At 42.9% G+C, this 22415-nt stretch overlaps 2 protein-coding genes and 1 long non-coding RNA gene across 3 annotated transcripts in view; 1 reads left to right on the top strand and 2 right to left on the bottom strand.

The window, feature by feature from the left end:
• LOC136427343 (uncharacterized) overlaps positions 1 to 1838 on the bottom strand; it is a 76929-nt gene extending 75091 nt beyond the window's left edge. Inside the window, exon 1 of the long non-coding RNA XR_010754402.1 lies at positions 1732 to 1838. This is a non-coding gene — a long non-coding RNA (uncharacterized lncRNA). The remainder of the gene's footprint in view (positions 1 to 1731) is intronic.
• On the top strand, positions 735 to 5341 carry LOC136427341 (nucleotide triphosphate diphosphatase NUDT15-like). Its single transcript, XM_066416161.1, has 3 exons — positions 735 to 904; positions 2241 to 2434; positions 4800 to 5341. Exons 1-3 carry the CDS (start codon positions 753 to 755, stop codon positions 4907 to 4909), a joined length of 456 nt encoding a protein of 151 aa, XP_066272258.1. The 5' UTR covers positions 735 to 752; the 3' UTR covers positions 4910 to 5341.
• On the bottom strand, positions 3370 to 22183 carry LOC136427340 (stimulator of interferon genes protein 7-like). Its single transcript, XM_066416160.1, has 12 exons — positions 22031 to 22183; positions 20200 to 20377; positions 19128 to 19290; positions 18363 to 18552; positions 16460 to 16568; positions 10541 to 10671; positions 9769 to 9891; positions 9221 to 9325; positions 8684 to 8774; positions 7747 to 7983; positions 7207 to 7266; positions 3370 to 6726 (listed from the first exon to the last, which is right to left on the bottom strand). Exons 2-12 carry the CDS (start codon positions 20366 to 20368, stop codon positions 6665 to 6667), a joined length of 1440 nt encoding a protein of 479 aa, XP_066272257.1. The 5' UTR covers positions 20369 to 20377; positions 22031 to 22183; the 3' UTR covers positions 3370 to 6664.
• Positions 22184 to 22415: the final 232 nt, after the last annotated feature.

The raw sequence follows: 22415 nt of genomic DNA, 5'->3' as shown, positions 1-22415 counted from the left end.
TTGTCCCACCGCTTGCATGACGGGGTAGAACAAAACAATGTAATGCAGTTAACATTAATGATTTAATTTCACCAACTCTGAGTGGTACTTGATAAAGACATCGCAACAATATTTTGACGTGCGAAAACAAAGTGTCGGAGCAGGGGGTCGTCATTAGTATATTAATCCTTCTTAAAGCTAGTATGACCCAAGTGGACAATGATACATAGTGTACGACACTCGGTAACGCTACCTTACTAGTATAGTAGTTCTCCCACTGACAATAGATAAGGCCATGCTGATTTGATTACTAAGTATATGGATCATATGGACGCGCGCATCAATTTTTGTCCGTTCCCAAAAATAAAAAGAGAAAGTTTTCGGTAATATCGTAAATTGTAAAAAAAAAACAGCTGCAAAATGAGTAAATATTTGCTGAAAATTGGAGAAAAAAAATCAGAAAACGAATACTAATGTCGCAAAATCCCAAAGTCAAAGAAGAAGTCTGGAAAGAAAGAAAATGAAGAACCTATATTTTGCTTTACCATACTCTGTGTTTAATGTTTTGATCATACTTCCTGACCACGTAGATTGTAACGTTATAATGAAGGCAACTTTTTTTTTGCCAAACTTTTCTTTTTATATTCGCACGCTCGCATCAGTTTTGGAGTCCCCGGAGAATGTCATCCATATAATTAAATCAACATGGCCTGATTTGCTTTTCCTGAATACCTTCCCTCCCCTTGCGCCGAATGGTACAACCCAAAACAAGTATGGCGGAACTTGTCCAAAACTCCCGGCCGAAAGTCGGAGTCGGTGTTCTGGTGACCAGCCTCCGGCACCCAGGCTGTGTTGTTGTCGGTAAGAGGAAGGGGGCAGCCGGTTCGGGAACTTATGCACTGCCTGGTGGTCATCTGGAGTTCGGGTGAGGACACTGGGACAGATAAAATAGCTACCAAGGGTTCTGACATATTGGCAATTCATTCATTCTGAAGACAAGTACCGTGTTTGCCATTTGATTTATGTAGAGAGTGGCCACATATTCTGATTTTCAGAGACATTACAGAGAGCTATAAGAATCTAGAATCAGTACAAGGTCATCCAAGATATAAAATGTGTTTTAAAGGCATCCAGAGCATTTTATGAGGCTTGAAAATTCAATAAAAAAAACTCCATGGCCAATTTCTATTCATTCCTACAATTAGTAAGATATTGTACTCAAAATTTGTTGTTGTTGTTGTTGTCCTTACTTATCGCTAGACGTGGTCTCTTGGTGCTGGGTTTCACTTGGTTCAGTTATGAGTTAATTGTCTCTCTAGGTATTATCAACATCCCTTTTCGGGTTGGTGGAAAGACCTGTCCAGTCCGGTCAGCGGAAAAAGCTGTCCTGTCTGTTTAGACAGGTTGAGCCCCCTGGCAGAAAGTGATAGAATTGCAAGCAGTCTGATATGTATCAGATTTGCTGTATATCTCAACATGAAGTGCACTTATTGGATACATGGGGGTCTGCAAGCAAGTCTCATTGTTTATGTCGCATTCAGAAAGATTCGTGACAGTTTTTTCAACCTCCTTGGCGACACTGCTACCTATTAAACTAACTCATCGCAAAGCATAAGTCTTGAAATGACTTAGGAATGATTGCGTGACTGTACACTAATTTTAAGCTGGCTTGTCCCTGAACAGTGGGGACCCATCATGCATGGCGTAAATACAAGCCCGTAGGCAGGGGGAGTTCGGAGCCTTAAAGGCAACCTAAGCAATATTAGGGCATTGAAAGTCGTATTTTCAAAATCAATTTTCTAGTGATTTCTATCCATAGTAACTTTGAATAACACTATGCCATTGCATATCGACCATCATGGAGCAAATATGCAATGTCGTTGTGTGGTGGGAACTAATTGAAAATTTGAGCACTTGGAGGCCAGCCATTATTTCAAAATTGTTGACAGAAAATGGTTGGGGCTGGATTCTGGGTTGATTTTTGGGTGGTACCAATAAATAAGATACTCCTTCTGCGACTTCTTGCTGCACTCTTTTTAAACGCCCAAACTTGCCAAAGTATGAAATAATAATGCAAATGTGCTAATATGGGGAAGTAAATGTCAATTTCATACAGGTTTCCATATCCAGAATATTTCCAGTTTTACCCCCTGGAATCGCTCAGGGCACCTTTAAGTGGAAGTAGTGTTCCAAACGTCATAACCTGGCGGTCTTACAGTTACCCCACATTACCTGAAATCGCATATAACTTTCATGTGTAGTGAGGAGTGGGCAGAATGCGCGTCCAGGGAAGTGCTAGAAGAGACTGGACTGAAACTGAAGAACGTCAGATTCGCTACGGCTGTCAACGGAATAAAGTTGTCTGAGAACTACCACATCACCATCTTCATGCAGGCAGAGGTGGACACTAGCTACCAGGAAGAACCGGTCAACCTAGAACCGGATAAGTGTGAAGGTGTGGGTCATCTTTGACTTTGATACCATTTAATCATTCATTTCATCACTAAACTTGTGTGTCTATATTAGGCCACAGCAAGTAATTTTTATGGATGACATCAGCGCGTTCATTGATTTTCGCCTGATTTGGAAATAAAAAACAAGAAAATTTTATTGCCCTCCGACGGTGGTCAATATGCCAAAAATTGGCAAATATGTCGTAAACGTTGACAGTCTAAGGTGTTTCATTGCATGTGAATACCCAGTGTAGTTCCTGCCCATGATGGTATAATAACAAGCTGTTTTCTGCATTTGTTCTAGCAAGGACATTATATAAATCATGGGGGGGGGGGGGCTTCTAGTTAATTGAGCTGTATACACAAGGTGTTTCATCACGTATGAATACCCAGTGTAGTTGCCTCATATGATGGTACAACAAGCTCTTTTCTGCATTTGTTGTAGTTAGTCTATTGAGATGTATACACATCTACAAGGACATGTTTACTGTTGAATCAAGGAGGTTTTAATTATATATGAATGAATACAGGACTAATACATTGGGTGAATACAGGACTAAAACTAGTAAAAGACCTGTTGGTCATGATATCATATTTCGTCGCCTCAATTCTTGTTTAACAAGAATAATGATCTCAAAATTTGAAGATATAGGAATCTTGTTTTTTTTTGGCCCGCCTTGTTTTTTTTTGCCCTATCTCAATAATTTTGGAGTCTGCGGAGGATGTCATCCATAAAATTTGCTTGCTGTGGCCTTATATTCTAACCTAGAACCAAATAAATGCAAAGGTGCAGGTCATCTTTGATACCATTCAATCATTTGTTTCATCACTTGTGCATTCATATTACATTCTCGACCAATAAAACAAATTTACACATATAGTGCACTGGGTAGCAAAAGGATCAATCACAAAAAGGAAGATTGAGACAAATAAAAAATTGACAATTAAGTGACATTTAATGATTACCTTCGCTGAGAAGGTTATGTTTTTTTGATGAAGTAATTCAAAGAAGATCCCATGATTGTGACTTCTATCTTCCAACTAAAGCACCAGTATCTTCCTAGCCTGGTACCGTCTTAGTGAGTATATGATCGCTCTCACTTCATCACTCACTAACCACCATAATGATTGTTAGCAAGCAAATCAGTGGGACCAAGCATAAACTCATGAGGATGGTACAAAAAACATGTACATAGGCTTGTATCTTTCTAATCTATTAAAAGGTACATAAATTCCTATACAACTCCTCTTATCACCTATAGCAGTGTTTCTGTCATACACTTCCTATAATGTCAGAAGCTTTTCTAATTGCAAGCAACAAGTCTGTATCTCTTTCAGCATATAATGTAAAGAAGGGAATAAGTTACACAGACTTTAGCTAAGTCTCTGCTAGACTTCATGGGTTGCTGGAAAATAGTAGAAACTGGCCAGAGGTATTAGCGGGTCATAGAGTTAATCTCCAAGCAGATCTACACGGTGCTAAAATCGTACAAGCTAGCCAGAGAAGCTCCAGTCAGCCAGAGAAGTTGTCAGGCACGGATTGCCAGTTGGATAGGTCTTTGCAACCGTTGGGTCTGCTTGGAGACTACCATAGAGTTACAATCCACAACTAACAGACAAATCTGAACTTCAACAACCAGCCAAGCAATCTGATAAAATGCTCTCCCTATTTTCGCCAGTTTGTACAAATCTTTTTTCAGTCAGCCAAGAGGTCTAGTAGAGACTAAATGCAGATGGCAAATCTGATGACAGTGTTCCAGCTACAATCTTCTCTCCTGTTTTAAAACAATTCAATCTCTCTACAACTGGATAAGATTCAGAGATTTTTCCATACGTTTTGAGTGACAGCCATCACCTTTCTTCAGCACCACTAGAAAGAACTTTCAGAACAAATAAATACTAGTACATTTAACTGGACAAACGGACTGAACATATCAAAGTCACTAGCTTGATAGGATTGTATGCACAGTAGTAGTATTTATTTGTTCTGCCAGTTCATTCTATTGATGCTGAAGAAGAGTGATGGATGTCACTCAAAATGTCTCGAAGTAGTCTTCTAATCTTATACAGTTGTGGAGATACAATTGTCTTAACCCTTAAGCTGCCAGTTTTTTTAGCCAAGTAAAAATCAAAAATGTTTGACCCCTGACCTCCCTCACGAAACCCGCGAAACAGCCGGCGGCCCTAACTCCCAGGCTTCGAGCGCTACACGCACACAAAGCTGTTTTCTTCTGGGGAATACCCTATCCCGGGTGCAGCACACAAGGCATGTTTCTGTATCCCTGATAAAACCGGGACTGGCAGCTTAAGGGTTAAGATATTATTTACCTGGATGTCGAACATTCATAAACAATCCTCCTGTTTCAGGATGGGACTGGTATGCATGGGACAAGTTTCCTGACCATGATCAGCTATTCCGACCTCTACAGTGCTGCAGAGAAGAAGGTTACAACCCTTTCCATACAAACAACAGATGACGACAGGATTTGTCTGCCATTTCGTCAGATTCTGGAACTCGTAAAGTTGTTACAACCTTTCAATGATCAAGTCTTTCAGAAATCAATTCAAGATAAGATTTTAGAGGATGTCAAGTTGCTGAACCTCTCGATCTTGCCTTCCGAAGAGGCAAGCAAGGTTCTGACAATATCCTTAGGAATTCCATGATTATTTCAACAATATCTTTGGTAGCAAGCTATCAATAGAAACTCTGCATGGTTCAATATGACAACTTTTTGGGTACTTTGTTAAACCAAGGAGGTTAAAAGTTAAACATTATCCAAGTAACATATGACAACAAATATTACCTATTAGTCTATGAAGAACAAGAACAAAATTTTCTTTTTACATCTACAGTATAATATTTATGTAAAAATCTCCTTTTCCAAAAATACAATCACCTTCCCATCCTTTACTTGAAGTTTACATCATTGCAAAGACTAAGACTACAGAACAGAATGTGATATGTAAATATTAGCAATGGCTAATGATACATGTATCAATTATATCCAAAGCAACACAAACTAAAAATAACTTCTATAGGAATAACGTCTATGCCTCTAATTACATTATACTACTAGACTAAAGAAAAATGCACAAGGTCACTTGGAGATCGGATGGAACTAAGTTTCCAGCCGATTATAATAAAAAATATCTACTTTACTTTCAAGGCACACCACATGATTTGTCAATCAATCACTCCACATAGCACACGTACTAAAAGTTTGAAATGGTATATTAAAGGGCATTAGACACCAATAACATCAAAATGAAGAATTTTCTGAAATTACATAAAACATAATACTACTGTTTCATAACAGAGAAATTTTCACAAAATATTCACACTTCGAACGTTATTGAACGTTAGAAAACGTTATTAAAAAAAGTGGGACACTTCGTCTTCCACTGCTTCCAAAAAAGAAGTCAAACCCAAAAAGCGTAGATTGTATTTCGTAGTAGTTTTTAGAATAGCCATGTGTTCTACTAGTCAACATTGTTAACTCGCACTATCTGTACAGTATACCCTTGCTATGTATTGTTTCATGTTGCAATTAGCCCTCGGGCAAGAACTTGCAAATAAAATTATTATTGAACGTCGAACCATCAAAACTTTATACCTCCAGCTTTTGATTCTTCCCACCAGGTAATTACATTAATCGGTGACTTGCACAGTCGTGACGTCACAGTGAACACGGCAGCCGATTTGGAACTTTGCACTACGGCTCGGAAAGGAACGTTATTTTTACAAGCAAACAAAATAGATATTGTTGTGTCCTTTAATTGAATGTTATCACCATAATTAAGCACTGTTAGCTCATCAAATCATGTTTTTCGCAAGCCGTTGTGTAAGGTTCCGAACCGGCTGCCATGTTCATTGTGATGTCATGATGGGGCATTAGTCACTGATTAATGTAATCACCTAGTGAGAAGATCAGATAAGAATCAAGAGCTGGATCCATGAAAGTATGGTTTCTGATGGTTCAATGTTCAATAACATCAGAAGGGTGTGTGTTTGTTTAAAACGTTTATATTCCTTGAATGATGCTACTCCTATGTCAGATAATAAGAAACTGTAACAGTTGTATTTTGGTGTCTTATGCCCTTTAAATGATTAATAGTTACTTCACATACATGTACAGCTTTAGTTGTTGCTGTGTTGTGAAGAAAGGCAGTATCTGAAAGTGGCCTGCAACTTTCAGAAACCCTGGATAATTGCATGATGTGATGGTGCCGTGTTAAAATGGTTTGACTTGACTTGGTTTCTTCTTAGTCTCTTGTAGGCAATATCCTGCAGATTCTGTGAACAGAAAAGTACAAAATGTTTTACAGTAAAGTGCTGGGACCAATCCTTGTCTGATACATGTACGTAAGAACAGAAAAAAGAACTTGTGAGGATATATTGAGTGATTTTAGGCTGCCAGAATCTCCGAGCATGTACATGTATGCTATATAGTAACAGTGGGGTCGTGTGGCGTAACGGCAGGATTTTCGACTCAGAACCAAGGGGTTCCGGGTTCGAATCCCCTGCTGCCACCAATCTTGTGCCTTTGGGAAAAAAGGCACTTAACACGATTTTCTCCACTCCACCCAAGTGTAAAAATCGGGTAAATTATGTGTGTGGGTCATGACATCAGCAATAGCTGCCTGTGTCCCACGTGTATTGCACTGTTGCAATTCCAATAAATCCAAATCCAAATATAGTAACTTGCAAACTACCAGGCTCTAACTAAACTTTGATGGCCATTATGAGATTGTTACAGTCTGAGATAAAATGTACCTTTCTCAATCTTGTCGGGGGAAGTTGGCGGGTCCCGGGAATCCTGGCAAGGACCACAACCTAGGGACACAGTTTTGTTTGTAAGTCTGTTTTATTTACTTAATTTTCAGACAACTGGGTTTCCCATACTCTGTTGAAATGTTTTTCAAGGGGGCCCAGTCCACAAAAACGCATAAAATCTTCAACATTCTGTAACAGATTGTAACACAAGTAACAGGGGGTATTGCAAGCATACATTATTAAGTAACATGTAAGTTTTCCAACATAAGTTACACATACAATGTAGTACAATAAACTCACTCACTTTGAATTGAGTAGAAATACATATAATATACAAAATGAATAGTAAAAATAGGTGCTTCTTTGAAACCAACTGGAGTTCTCTCCAAGTAGAGGAATGGCTCTGGCTAGTTTTTGACATGTTTTTAGGTGTTTTTGTTGGGCTTTCTATTTTGTTCCGTTTTCTTTATGTCACCAAGGCATGGCTCCTTGGCTAGGAGAGTACAACTGGAGTATGTGTCTGTCTTGAATTATCCTTACCCTTGTGAGCCTGTCCACAGTTTTCCTGCATGGGTGTGTAGTCAGAGTTTTCAATTGCTACCTTCGGGACGGTCTCTTCAGTGGGCAGACGTGGTGTGTCTGGCATGTTGTCTGTCCCTGACGTCAGCTGCTTTGACTTTGACAGGTGTGGTATGTCTGGTGGCATGTCGACTGTTCCAGACTTCAGCTGCTTCAAGGTGCGCAGGATCACCCTGGCCAATGTGTGATCCTTAGCATCTATAAGGAGGAAGGAAGCACTTTGTTGAACGGTTGTATCCTATCCTTTTTTACTCAGAGCCTCCCTAGCCTGTGTTACACATCTCTCGCTGTGAGATGTCTCAAGACCTGTGGATTTAAAAAAAAAAGTCTACTAGAAGTTGATTTAGTCTAAGAGCTTCCCCATCCGTACACATTGCACAAAGGCGCACAAGACATGTACAGTTTTATTGCACACAATCTCATCCAGCGTGCTGAAAGTTTGCTGGATGTCCACTAAACTAATATAAAATAATAATAATGGTTTTTATTGGTCAGAAATTACCCGCAATGGCAGCCTTTCTAGCACTGAATTGATGCAGGGTATTACAGGTTTCACACAATACACAACATATATAAAATCTTATCCACACTTGCATTTTGTGGAATTGTCGCAAGGGTCTGGGCGGCTGCCATTTGGCGCCACCAGGTGACCTCAATACGACTTTCCCCAACCGAAGTCAGGTACCCATTTACACCTGGGTGGAGTGTGGAAAGTCGTGTAAAGTGCCTTTCCCAAGGGCACAAGATCCGTGACATGACAGGATTCGAACTCGGGACCTCTTGGTTCTGAGTCGAACGTTCTGCCGTTGTGCCACACAAACTCACTAAATTTAAATTTAAAATGTCCACTAAACTAATATGAACACACCAATACCACAAGCAAGAGGAAGGTTGATACCTGTTATGTCCAGTGGCACCAGGACGACTCTATCCCTGCATTCAGGATCATCATCTATGATGTTCTTCAGGGTACAGTACAGCAGTTTCACCTAAGGTGATAACATGATAAAGAAATCAAAAAGATTTTTAAAAGATGAATTAAGGACTTCAAAAAGCACTCAGCAGAATGCAAAAAGCTGACTATAAGGCCCACTTTCCACTAGCCAGCACTCGCTGAGCAACCATTGAACAAACAAAAGTGGATTTGTGTGACCCTTGTTTTAATGATTGGAATGCAAAAGTATTACATGTGTATTTAAAAGGCAACAAAGCACACAAAACGTTTTTTAAAAGAACTAATTGTCTATGAGATTTGTTCTGTGATCTTGCAAGTATTTAGCTGCTCAGCAGTTGCAGCCTCAAGTGGAAAAGGGGTGTAAGGCACTTCCCTGATACATGGCATCATCATCCAAGCAATGTTTAGAATATAAAGTACAATGTAAGGACCTGAAGCAGTTGGCAGAATCGACAAAGCATTCTTAGTGATCTGACTAACCTGTTGTTCCCTGGCCTCTCTACTGAAGCCTTCGCAGGCCGCAGCATGCTGCATGTCGTAGAGGGTTTGGACGTTTGTGGCATACTCCACAACACAGTACTCTGACTGTGAACAGACACAGCACTGATTATGGCAACTTCGTGTGGTGTACAATGCAAGAAAAACATGGCACAATCAGAAAGAAAGACATTATTTCCTTCGACTTGATTTGAAACCAGACTGCAAACTTGGAAAACGAATTTGGTACAGTTCAACCCGATATCATTGTTTTCCTATCATATGATTATAAACAAGCTTATTATATCATACTATAATATAAAAGTATTTAATGATCTAGTAATAAAACTCTAAAACAGCCAAATAACAGTTACTAAATGCAACTGGATAAAACTTTGAAACAGACGTTTCAGATAGCATCCGCTATCTTTCGTCAGTGACTAAATTCATGAGGTCCACCAACTCTAAAACAGCTTCATTTAGTCACATGTATCTAAGTTTAAGCTACAAAATACTTCTTTCACAAGATAAGTTCTAACGTAAAAACTTACAAGTCCAGTGTCTGGATCAGTGATGCAGTGCACATCATTTTTGTACACCCTATCCTTGATGCCGGCCCGGTCCGTTTTAACAGGTTGTAGGCCTTTATCGGTACTCAAACCAGCAGTAACATTCTACAGAGAAAAAAAAATGGTTAGGGTTGTTAACTTAGAATCTTAAGGTTCTGGGTTCAGTGTTGTGCTCTTGAAGTAGACACTTTACACCTATTCCTTACTTGTCTCAGGTGAAAATGAGTACCTAGCTTTGGTTAGGGACATCCTCTCATATGGGATGTAAAGCCGGAGAGCCACATCTCAAGCACATAAAAGAACCCACCACACTTATCAAAAAGAGTAGGGGTCCTTCCCAATACACCCCGACCAATCAAATCACGTGAATCGCGTTGAAAGTCAGATTCGTATCAGCCATTTCCCGACAAATTCCTTTCTAAGTTGCGTTAATGACTGGAAGGTGTCAGCTTTCCAGAGATGTTTTCAGATTGGCAATTTTGGCACTTTGGAAGTAATAGAAAGTGACCGCGATTTAACGTTTAAAGAAAAGTAGTAGAAACTATTTTTTTGTAAACGTTAAATCGCGGTCACTTTTGATTTGTCGGGAAATGGCTGATACCAATCTGAGTTTCAATGCGATTCACGTGATTTGATTGGTCGGGGTGCAATATGATGAATGGATGAAACCTTACACAGCAATGCACTTATTGTACAAAACTGGTGTGTTACACCTAAAGGCAGTTTACCTGCCATGCAACAAAAACTAACAAACCTTGATGCAGGAGTCTTCATCCGCCAGCTTTGCTCGGACTTCACATTTCAGAGGAATCAGAACCAGCAGCCTGCGAGCTGAGGAGTGGATCTTTGTTTTCCATGCTGACTCCTCAATTCGCTCACCAAGACCTAAGAAATGTACGGTACAAGTCAAACAAGGCATTCCTATCCCAAAAGTGACGATTTGAGCGAAGGCTCAAATATGCTAATTAGCCGTTCGAACCCTAGCTCACGTGATCAGTAGACACGTCATCCACGCCATAGCCACGCCAGCGTGCTAGCAGTAACACGGTTCGAATTTCTGAGTGAGTTTCTCCGTTATAATCTCCGCCTTGTGCCCTTTACTCGACCATGGTGAGACGGAAACGATGCCCAGGTTGCGGCGAGGAGTTGAGTCTGCACCCGAAGGGTAAAGGGAGTAAGCATTGTGAGGGGATAGACCTTCCTTCCGAGCGGGTCAAGGACCCTCCCCCACCACATGGCCAAGAGAAGGACAACGTGAAGGACTCGCCGGAGGAGACGGAGCCGCCGTCGCACGAGAGCGCCACTGCAGAGCTAGAGAAGAAGAAGGAGGCCCTGCTCGAGCGGCTGGCTAAGGTAAAGTTGGAGAGTGAGGTCGCCGCCTTGGAGGACGAACTCAAGCAAGCACAAGCAGCTATGGCGGCCCGCGCGACCATTACCGGGAAACCCCTACAAACCCCTAACAAGATGGTGTTAGGAGAGGGAGATATCACCTTACAGCAGCTACGCGAAAACGCAGCTCTCCAGCACGCAGTGGACACCAAGTCCGCGCTACCGGGAGCCGGAAAGAAGAGGAAAGACGAAGGTAAGCCGCTGTCCCCAGAAGCATTCGTGTACAACTTAGACAGCTCCGAACCGAAGAAGTATGATGAATTGTCTCTCGGAGAGTTTGTGTCCGGATGTATGGCGTTGTTGCGTTCTGAGAATCTGCCACGTTCGGAGTTGCTCGGCCGTCTCTCTGTGCTGCAGTATTGCTTCGACAGATTGGCTAGGTACAAGTGGGCTCACGTGCGTACTTTCCATGCTGCCGCGGTCAGCGAGGCAATGAGCGTCCCAGGCGTGTGGTCGGACTGGGCGCATTTGAAGGAGATGTTTTTCGACGGAAATAAGGACAACCTCAAGCCGGAGGATTCCGGTGATGGCGGCACGTCAACACAGACAGTACCGCAGATATGCTGGCGCTTCAACAAAAACAACTGTTTCCTCTCAACGTGCCGTTTCGACCACTGCTGTCGATTCTGCTGGGAGAGCAAGTCAATGAAATACAAGCACGCAGAAGCCGACTGCGAACGCAAGAGGCGGGAAACCAAGCAGACGCGAGTGCAGACGGCTGACAGCACTGCGTGATAAGCACGCCCACCAAAGGGCACGGGGACCGGCTCAAGAGCCGGGGACACTACCGTGCGGAGAACTGTGAGTTTGGTTTCTGTTTGTCCACGTCCGTCTCCTTCTAGTAGCCACGTTCAGCTCGCTTCTGTCAGTAGTTTTCCGTATTTAACTCGCCACAGTGCGGATAGTTTCAACAGCCTTCCCTACGCAGATTGTAGCGATGTGTCAATCAACACAGACGATAGTTCTTGTGTTTCCTTCAGTAGAGTCCGACATTCAACTCGCCACAGTGAGGATCATGTTTACAGTCTACCTCCCACTGACGGTAGCGACATGTCCATCCGCTCAGACAATGCTCATCGTGTTTCGGACAGTTGTTTACAGTTTTAACAATACAGATATGACAAGAATTGGTACAGATTCTTTCGTCTAGTTTCCCCTCCAATAGGGCGTCGCCGCCAGGCAAAGTCAGATAGTTCTCGTGTTTCCTTCAATAGCGTCCGACATTCAACTCGCCACAGTGAGGATCATGTTTACAGTCTACCTCCCACTGATGGTAGCGACATGTCCATCCGCTCAGGCAATGCGCCTCGTGTTTCGGACAGTTGTTTACAGTTATGACAATACAGATATGACAAGAATTGGTACAGATTCTTTCGTCTCGTTTCCCCTCCACGAGGGCGTCGCCGCCAGGCAAAAGTCAGGTCCCCTCTAGAGCAGCCGATGTTTCCATGACTGTACATCCCCCAGCGGGCGTTGCCATGAGGCACAATTCGAGTGACGGCTTTCAGGTCGGGCGTACCTGCGACTCTACAAGTGATACTCCCCCAGCGGGCGTTGCCACAAGGCACAATTCGTGACGGTTTTCAGGTCGGGTGTACCTGCGACTCCACAAGTGATACTCCCCCAGCGGGCGTTGCCACAAGGCACAATTCGAGTGACAATTTTCAGGTCGGGTGTACCTGCGACTCTACAAGTGATACTCCCCCAGCGGGCGTTGCCACAAGGCACAATTCGAGTGACGGTTTTCATGTCGGGTGTACCTGCGACTCTACGAGTGATACTCCCCCAGCGGGCGTTGCCACAAGGCACAATTCGAGTGACAATTTTCGGGTCGGGTGTACCTGCGACTCAACAATTGAAGAGTCGACCCGGTCAGTTTTTCCGTATTCAACCCGCCACAGCGCGGATAGTTTCAACAGCCTTCCCTACGTAGATTGTAGCGATGTGTCAATCAACACAGACGATAGTTCTCGTGTTTCGTTCAGTATCGTCCGACATTCAACTCGCCACAGTGAGGATCATGTTTACAGTCTACCTCCCACTGACGGTAGCGACATGTCCATCTGCTCAGACAATGCTCCTCGTGTTTCGGACAGTTGTTTACAGTTTTCAACTCGCCACAGTGATGAGTGTAGCGGGTCTTCCAACACAGTTTGTAGCGATGTTGCAGGCACAGAGGCCAGCAGTTATCGTGTTTCCGTTCAGGATTTTGATGTTGTTGTAGCAGAGAGGGAGAAAATATTCGATTCTGACGAAGGGAGTATAGTTGCCGGAAATACCACAGCCGGTATTGATGTGACGATCGAACCAAGCCTTGGTTCTAGTGTTTCACTTCAGAACTGCCACGGTTCACCAGTCACGTTCACGGCTGGCGAAAAGCAAGTAGTTTCAAGACATTCAGACAGTCATTCGTTGCACGGTGCGGACAATGTTCTTCTAGATATGACAAGAATTGGTACAGATTCTTTCGTCTCGTTTCCCCTACAAGAGGGCGTCGCCGCCAGGCAAAGTCAGGTTTCCTCTAGAGCAGCCGATGTTTCCATGACTGTACATCCCCCAGCGGGCGTTGCCATGAGGCACAATTCGAGTGACGGTTTTCAGGTCGGCTGTACCTGCGACTCTACGAGTGATACTCCCCCAGCGGGCGTTGCCACAACGCGCAATTCGAGTGACCACCTCAGCCGCTGGTCGACTTCGCAGTACCACGAGAACGAATTCAAACGCCTGACGGCCGGGCAGCGCACAGCCAGCGTTGTTGTCTGCCCACGACATTTCGAGTTACTGACACACTGCAATCCTTCCAGGTACCTGCACCCTGCTACGGCGATTGGACTCAGACGTAGAGGACGCAAAGCTATCGGCTTTCGCGGCGGGCACTTTCGCCAATTTCCGAACGCAGCGGAGGGCATTCTACTATTCTGTGAGTTTTTCAAACTACCTGCTCTACCGACTGACTCGAAAACTCTCACCCGTTACGCACAATTCCTTACGCGCTCCTTGCGGAGCCCGAGTAGCGTCCAGCTGTATCTACACGGGGCACGCATGTTGCAACGATTTCACGACTTCGAACCGCCCGAGAACAGCTTCGAACTGAAGCTCGTCGTGTCTTCCTTCCGTAGAGGTTCCCCACATGTGCCAGAGCGAAAGCTCCCTATCACGCCTGCCATCTTGCTCAAAATCCGGGAGTTGTTGGACCTGACAAGGCCCATGCACGCCACGCTGTGGGCAGCATTCTGCGTGGCCTTCTTCACATTGCTACGGAAGTCGAACATAGTACCGCGTTCACAGTCAGCATTCGACCCACGCAAGCAGCTAACGCGTCGCGCCATTCAAGTTTCCAAGGATGGACTCCTGGTTCAGGTGACTTGGTCGAAGACGATCCAGTTTCGGCAAAAGGTGCTTCTCCTACCATTGCCCGTACTGCAAGGGCATCCCCTGTGTCCTCAGTACGCATACGTCAATATGTGTAACATGATCCCGGCCGAGCCAGACGGGCCGGCGTTCCTGGTCCCAGGTAACGGAGGCGGACTCATCTCCCTCACCCATGACACGTTCGTCCACCACTGAAGTCGTTATTATCCGCGGCAGGCTTCACCCCAGGGAGTTATTCGGGACATAGTTTCAGACGCGGCGGGGCGACTTACGCGTGGCACTGCGGTGCTGACCCACAGGTGATTAAACTGTTAGGCGACTGGTCTTCAAACGCGTTCGAAATGTACTTGGACTGCTCCTTCGACAAGAGTTGCGAGTATTCCAAGCTGATCGCGGAGAAGCTACAGAACAGTTCGCTGGAGCCACCAGATTAGTCTATTGGAGGGACTGTTTAGCAACGACTGACTCCCCAGAACAGTTCGCTGGAGCCACCAGATTAGTCTATTGAAGGGACTGTTTAGCAAAGACTGATTCTCCAGATGTACTTGCAGTAGAAAGACTTCCTTCACGAAGCGGACTCCTATAGACATTATCAGCAGCCAACTTCGGACTCTAGTACTAGTAGCGGCTGGTTCAGTATGACAGCACATGTCATATAATCAAGTGTTTAGGACAGTGTTTATACATTCGTCTTGTGGCTTAGAGACAATGGTGCAGTTGTTTAAAATAGTTACCCACCTGTTAGGTTAAGGTTATTTACTCAACTGTTAGGTTACGGTTGTTTTAGTTTGCTCACCTGTTAGCCTTAGGCTGTTTAGTTTGTTTAACTGTTGGTCGTCAGTCTTCCCTAGCTTGCTAAGTTGCACTAGTCTTGGCGCTGGCTAATTTACTTACTACTAGTTTTGCTGTTACAAACAACGGCCGTATACCAGTTGATGCCACCAGTAATATCTTATCGGCAGCTCACACTTCTTCACACTCCTTGGTACCGAGGCCTAGTTGCTACAGACTCTCAGTAGCTTGTCACTACTGCTCCACCACGCTCCTCTCGTCGCAACTCCCGCACTCTACCCTACTCGCATAATCTCCCGCTGGGCTTGGTCTTGGTGTTCGACAATCTCTGCTATACATTAAAGTTACCAAGCCCATTCAGGCTCTTTCTCCTTCTTGTGTGAGAGTGCGGATAATTGTGACGATTTGAGCGAAGGCTCAAATATGCTAATTAGCCGTTCGAACCCTAGCTCACGTGATCAGTAGACACGTCATCCACGCCATAGCCACGCCAGCGTGCTAGCAGTAACACGGTTCGAATTTCTGAGTCCCGCCCACCCACCCGTGTTCGACAATCTCTGCTATACATTAAAGTTACCAAGCCCATTCAGGCTCTTTCTCCTTCTTGTGTGAGAGTGCGGATAATTGAAGTAATAATACTGTACAAACAGTCCCCCTGCGAGGACGTCAAATGGAGGTCCTGTGTTTGAGGAGAGCCCACCACATTTATCTAAAAGAGAACGGGTCCTTACCTGTATGAGTGGATCAAAACCTTCCAGTCTAAATGGAATGGGGAATTTCCCTACTTGAAAAAAAATCAGCATAGACAAAGGGAGACTTCAGACAACAGATCTAGAGAACCATGCATGGACAGTTGATGAGAGCATATTATCAAAAACTTGAGTGAAGTGCTGTCCCTCAAAAAATGTAGTAAAATTAGTAACTGTTACAGTAATAGACATAATCTGAGTAAAGAATAGCTATGATGAAGGACTATGACCCTAGGGGATTATAAGCCCTGTGTTCCGATACCCCTACATTCCAACAGTCCTATGTTATGACATCCCTATCATCGTAGGGTTAGGATTAGGGGGTGTCTGAACATATACATATATAGGGGTGTAACTATTATGACACTTACCAGGTAGAACAATCTTGAGGTAGCCTGTGTAGAAGGACCAGGCCAGTCCGTGGGCAACGTTCTGTTTGGAGCCCTCCAACTGCTCTTCCACCTCCACTGCAGCTGGTTTCTGTCGGAGATACATTAAATTTTATAGGTCATGATATAGTAGCCTTTAAAACTCTCTAAGCAGAGGTTAGTGGAGAGGATCATGACCTTTTTATCCTCTGCCCCATTTTTCGTCGGCCATCTCCTCATCTTTGTGGCCTTACTGGAGACGGCCGAGGAAAAACGGGGCAGAGGATAAAAAGGTCACGATCTTCTCCACTAACCTCTGCTTGGAGAGAAGCCTTTAACGGTGCACACCCCAGTTCTTCCGCGACCGGGGTCCACGGAAGTGCCCGACAAAAAAAGTGACGAAAGGGTTTCGAGGGGCTGGGTTTGAGTTTAGATTTCTCATAATGTGCTTCGAACTGATATTAGATACTAGAATGGCTGAAAAGCGTATGAATTGGTGTGTTTTGGGTGAAAATTGCGTTTTGATCTGAGCCTTACTTCCGGATATCCATCCGCATTGATGGTGAAACGTCCCTGGGCCCGAGATTGACCTTTGTTGCGTTCTGTGGGTCATGCTGACATGCCTCGCGCCGTGGATGATTAAAGAAATCTAAGTACTAGAATTTTCTTTATAATTGGCTCAACTGTACGCTAGGTTTTTCTCTTTCTGACAACATCAGTCGTTTCTACCCAGATTCTTTTTCTACGAGTTTTATCCTACGCAAAAGTGCCAAAATTTGACCATCATTTTTGACGTGAAAATTATGTTTTTGTCTCCTGATTTACCAAAATTAGAGAGGTTGAAGAAACAGAACTCAGCTGGTCCTGTAGCGGAATGGATATGCTTTTATCCCATACACAGTTGATTTACTTCGGAATACTTCCCTGGAAGAGACAGTACCTAGACTCGAGGGTGCGCAGCCTCCAATTGAAGTCCCAAATAAACTGGGGTGTGCTCCCTTAAGCCTCTACCTCACTAGACCCGGGGCATGTTGGCGACCTCACTGAAACTGAGCGATTTGACAGAGCACTCAACGAATTTCATTGATAAAAAACACTAGTCTCTTTACATTTTGTGTGCTTTTTTTGTCTTTTTAGTCATTCTTGTTCATTTTGCATGATATTCCAATTATAAAGTAAAGGGTATCCAATTTGCAAATCCAATTCTATCTCAGGCTGCCAATATGCTGCGGATCCAGTGAGATATGGGCTTTAGATGGCTAGGGTATGTTGAGAGAATGGAAGGTGTAAGAATTCAAAAGATAGTACTATTCAAATACAAACCAAAGGGCAAGCGCCCTCAAGGCAGACCAAGGAAAAATTGGAAGGATAACATACAAGAAACAGGTACAGACTGGGCAGAGTCAGACTTTAAGAGGGGGGTGTTCGGAGACTGAGAAGAATGTAGAAGCGATGCTTTCAACTGACCGGCCCTGAGGCTAACCGGGGGAAGATGTGAGTAAGTAAAAAGATGTAGCAAGTCAGTCGGAAGAGTTTTTTCAGATACTCAAACTTTGTTTATTCATTATGATGCTGACTTCCTAACTAGCTGGAGACTGTTCCATAAGTCAGAAAATGTAATCTAAGCTAGTCAATCTAAAATACCACCAAAAAATTAAGACAACACCACATCCAGGACAAAGGAAACAAAAACAAGAAGTTCTGCTGCAGTGCCAAGGTCACATACCAGGGGGCCCAAAATCGACTTTGACCTTCGTCTTTTCAAGACCTACCCACATACAAAATATCATTGCAATGCATCCAGAGGTTCTTTAGTTATGTTGACTACAATATCCAGAAACTCAAACACACAGACAGGCCCAAAACTCAATTTTTCATGTTGGTAATAAATGTATCATCTTGTTACCATGAAGCATAATACAAAAAGCTGCACCCCCGTCAGCATCAGTAGCAGGTCCCAGTACTGGGAGAATAGCTGGGCGAACATCTCTGTTTTGATGAACCATAGGACAAAGAGGATGAACGCAAACAATCCAAGCAGGACAGGAGGGGCACCCTTCATGGGGAAGTGGAGACATCTCTGGAAGGCTTGGTACCTGTAGAATCAGGACAACAACTTGTGATTAAGGTGTACTTATATAATGTAACAAAATCATGTCCCACCAAGAAGATATTGGATGTCTTTTAATCTATTCTTAGGGCTCTGTCACACTTGTGCATATATTCAAGTGTGCATGAGTTGCAGTCATGAACATTTTTTTTGTTTAAGTAAGGTTAAAATGTGGGGAAAAAGTTGTTTTCTACTTTGACCCACCATTGTGCGGCCTAGTGATCGAACCTAAGAAATCACTTATTTGGCTGCAAACTTAACCTAAACCATAAACATGTTAATACGCAACTCATGCGGACTTGTATATACGCACAAGTGTGACAGGGGCTTAAGGCAACGTTTAAGGCAGTTATTGTTTAACATAGAACATTCTTACTTTGTACCGGCAAACTAATTCTAGAGTAGCCGCCTGGGTACCATTCCGATTACTACCCAGGGCTCCTACACCTGCTACCCCAAAATTTGATTTCATTTTCAAGGCAGCGAGTGTAGGAGCCCCGTTAGTAATCGGATGGCACCCAGGCTAATCTTAGAGAGCGCATGGAGAGAAAAGCGCCATACCTGTCTCCGTGTCGAGAGTTGATGTGTTTTCTTTCCTCCATGAAGAGACCGATGCTGTGCATGTTTACAGCTATGACAGTCGTGACAACAAGAGCAGCTATGATGAACAGGCGTTGAATAAACACGGCCGTCTCAACGTCTGTGTCATTCGCAGATTTTTGACCTGCAAAATACACATAAAAACAGCACAGTTACAGCATTTGATAGACGGTAGACAATGTGCCCATCACCAAAGAAACTGAAAGTGAGCTTTACTAGTAGTTGTAAGTTCTTGCCTGAGGGCTAATTGCAACATGAAACAGTGTGTAAGAAAAAAGTATTAATTAAAAGACAATTATCATCAATTTCTTAAAGACGCGGTCCCAAACGTTTTGTTTTTTTGATTGATAGATGTGTTACACTTCTGTATGTTTGGGGCCGCATAGTGATGTCATCCCCTGTGATTGTACATATGTAAATACTTTGCGTTTGGGAATGCATCTCATTATTATATATAAGCAGCAACACCTGTGTTGCATTACTATGTGAACCAGTCAGAATTACCTTGAAGAAGGTGACAGATGGTCACCGAAACGTTGGTGGAATAAATCTCTTGGTTGTGTAAAAAGAGTCTTTTTATTCAGCATTAAAAACAGTGCAAGATAACAATGGTGACAGGTGGAACCAATGAGGTAATTTCCCTATAAGTACAACCTTGGTGGAACAAGTGACTTGTAATATGAACTGCCACGGAATACATTCTAATTATAAGCTTTTGGATTTCACTTCTTTTTTTGGAAGCAGTACAAGACGAAGTGTCCAACTTTTTCTGCAATGAGAGTGTTTTGGGAAGTTAACAGGGTTTAGTTTTCAATTCGTCAGTAGTGCTTCTTATTGTTAACTAAGAATAAACGATAAATCATGATGAGAATGAATTGATTATGTGTCACAAAATCAAATATCTTTCAAGTGTATTTCTTCAAGCAGAGGTTTTGCAGCCACTGTGAGTGAGTCCTATAGCCCCTCAACCAAAACCTCTGCTTGGAGGATAACTAACTTGGACCCTGCACATATAGAGACTGTTTCCACCTACCTAGTGAAGGTTGACCTGGCATACTGTGTGTCGTCTTTAGTTTGTATAAACACCACATGCCTCCCAGCCAGGCTGCCAGCATTGCGAAGTGGACCACACCCGCCCGGTTACCTCTCCGCACAGGGATGGGACCAAAACCATTGTTTTCTTCCTGGTTCTCCTGAGGCATGCTGACGTCCTACAGTATTGTGGAAATGGACAGTAAATCAGTGGTGTTCAACTTTTCTAAAACATAAGGAAAATGTTGGGGTTAAACTAAGCTGTGGTGACTCTGGGATGACGTTTTTGCTTGTATATTATATATTGGAGGACTACTATATATTATACAACAATCTTTATTGACACAACAAAGGTACAGTTACTTTCATAAGGTCTTCTACAACTATATATGCAAACAAATAACTGGATACAAAATGTTAACCTACGTACAAGTATATGGATAATTCAACATGTTAAGTTATAAGCAAATATGTCCTCCCTGAGTCATCACCGCTACGATATAATTTTTCATTTTTTAACAAACTCGCTCAGTGCAAGGCCGTAGGGGGCCACTCATCTAAGCACTGAACTAATTCTTACTGTAGCAGCATCTCTTCACCCTAGGTCAGAAACATCAATGTCCGAGACAAGCAAAAAATTGACTTCACTGACCCAATAGGAGAATCATTTAATATAGTTTCGTACATATATGAAAGTGGCTGCATGGATTTAAATTTGCACACAAGTAAACATGATCCATTCAAACAGTACAGTCAAACCTGTCCTCAGCAACCATTCAAGGAACCGAGTAAAAGTGTTTGCTGATGACAGGTTGTTACTCAGGACAGGGTGGGTTTCTTGCTCTGTAAAAATGGTCGGGACTGTTTCAATGTACTGTAAATGCATTTAACTTTGCGTGGTTTCTATTTTGCACTAAGGAGAAAATGGAGTGTTCGCAGTGGTTTAAGTTTGCGGCATCGTTAAAGTCACATACTGCTACAGTATTGGACAATAATGTTTGTGGTGATTATAAGTTTACAGTGAAACAGTCGCAGCGAAAACCGCAAACACAAAACCAACGCGAACATAAAACCACCGCAAACATTTCTGCATTTACAGTATTTGCCAGACCCAGGTGGTTGCCTATGCCAGGTGGTTTACCGACCAGGTTAATATCATTATTCTGGCTCAGAGATGTCAATAACTCTTATTTTTGCACTATTGACAGGATCATCTTAACAGGTTAATGGTCGACAGGATCATCTGCTCAAAAGTGAAAGAAGGTGTTATTGACAGGACTATCAAGGATGTAAGATGGTTGGTTGCATTTCTTGGCTTCTGGTTGGCTTCCAATTAACATGTGATCCTGTCAATAGGTCAAAAGAAAAGTGTTATAGACAGGATCATCCTGTCAATAGTGAAAATCTTGGTCAAGCAACCTTGGTCTTGTAAACAATACATGAATCATGCTACGTTGATGAAGGTTAGACATCCAGGTAATAAGATACGCCAAAAATAATTACTCCAGTTGCTTGAGTAATTATTTTTGGCATGAATCATGCTGTTAACATTTGACATTAAAATGTTATTTTTAAAAATGAATCAGGTACATAATGTTAGTTCTTACCTACTGTGACACGTGTAATGTTTACCTGTCCTATACAAGCACGTGTGATCACCTTGGTAGCTCTCAGTTCAACTGGTCCAGATAACAAAATGTTCATCTTGTACGTTTACATACCTGCCAGGTGTGAAACTGGAGGCCTTTTCTAGATATCTATTTCTTGTTATGTAACACAAGAACTTGCACAAAAATTGGTAATCGTACAAAACTTAATAAGATTAACGTTACCTGTTGGTCACAAGTTTTAGATTGTGGAATTCCCCGTTTTCTTGGATTGTTGTGGTGAGGGACTTTCCGAGATGATCCCCCAATCGTCAGCGATATCCTTATATGGTAATGAGGGGAATCCCCCACCCTGAAATCCCCGCCAAAAGAGTGATGTCATGGTAGACAACATTTTGAAGGGGTGTTAGGTGGGAATAGTATTTTTAAAACACAGTTGTGTTGCCACTGCTTCACAATCTATCTTTTACAATGTGTTTTCAAAATATTTTAAAATATTTCAGCTAATCATTTTTGATTTGCCTTTACAATTGTATGATAATTATGCTATACTTATCATATACCACCCCTTTTCATAAAGTTCCGGTGCATTATGGGTACGAACCTTCGC

The sequence above is a fragment of the Branchiostoma lanceolatum genome, chromosome 2, assembly GCF_035083965.1.
Source record: "Branchiostoma lanceolatum isolate klBraLanc5 chromosome 2, klBraLanc5.hap2, whole genome shotgun sequence".
NCBI classification, from domain to species: domain Eukaryota; kingdom Metazoa; phylum Chordata; class Leptocardii; order Amphioxiformes; family Branchiostomatidae; genus Branchiostoma; species Branchiostoma lanceolatum.
Note: the sequence above shows the minus strand (reverse complement) of the source record. Positions and strands in the feature narration are given on the sequence as shown.

What these genes read in the sequence shown, in the direction of transcription:
- LOC136427341 (XM_066416161.1), top strand. Translation starts at nt 753, where the DNA reads ATGGCGGAACTTGTCCAAAACTCCCGGCCGAAAGTCGGAGTCGGTGTT. An exon ending in GGTGGTCATCTGGAGTTCGG is followed by an intron (nt 905 to 2,240) that starts GTGAGGACACTG and finishes TTTCATGTGTAG; the next exon opens with TGAGGAGTGGGCAGAATGCG. An exon ending in AGAACCGGATAAGTGTGAAG is followed by an intron (nt 2,435 to 4,799) that starts GTGTGGGTCATC and finishes CTCCTGTTTCAG; the next exon opens with GATGGGACTGGTATGCATGG.
- LOC136427340 (XM_066416160.1), bottom strand. Translation starts at nt 20,368, where the DNA reads ATGCCTCAGGAGAACCAGGAAGAAAACAATGGTTTTGGTCCCATCCCT. An exon ending in CCTCAAGATTGTTCTACCTG is followed by an intron (nt 10,672 to 16,459) that starts GTAAGTGTCATA and finishes TACATTTCTTAG; the next exon opens with GTCTTGGTGAGCGAATTGAG. An exon ending in CCCCGACAAGATTGAGAAAG is followed by an intron (nt 6,727 to 7,206) that starts GTACATTTTATC and finishes TTCTGTTCACAG; the next exon opens with AATCTGCAGGATATTGCCTA.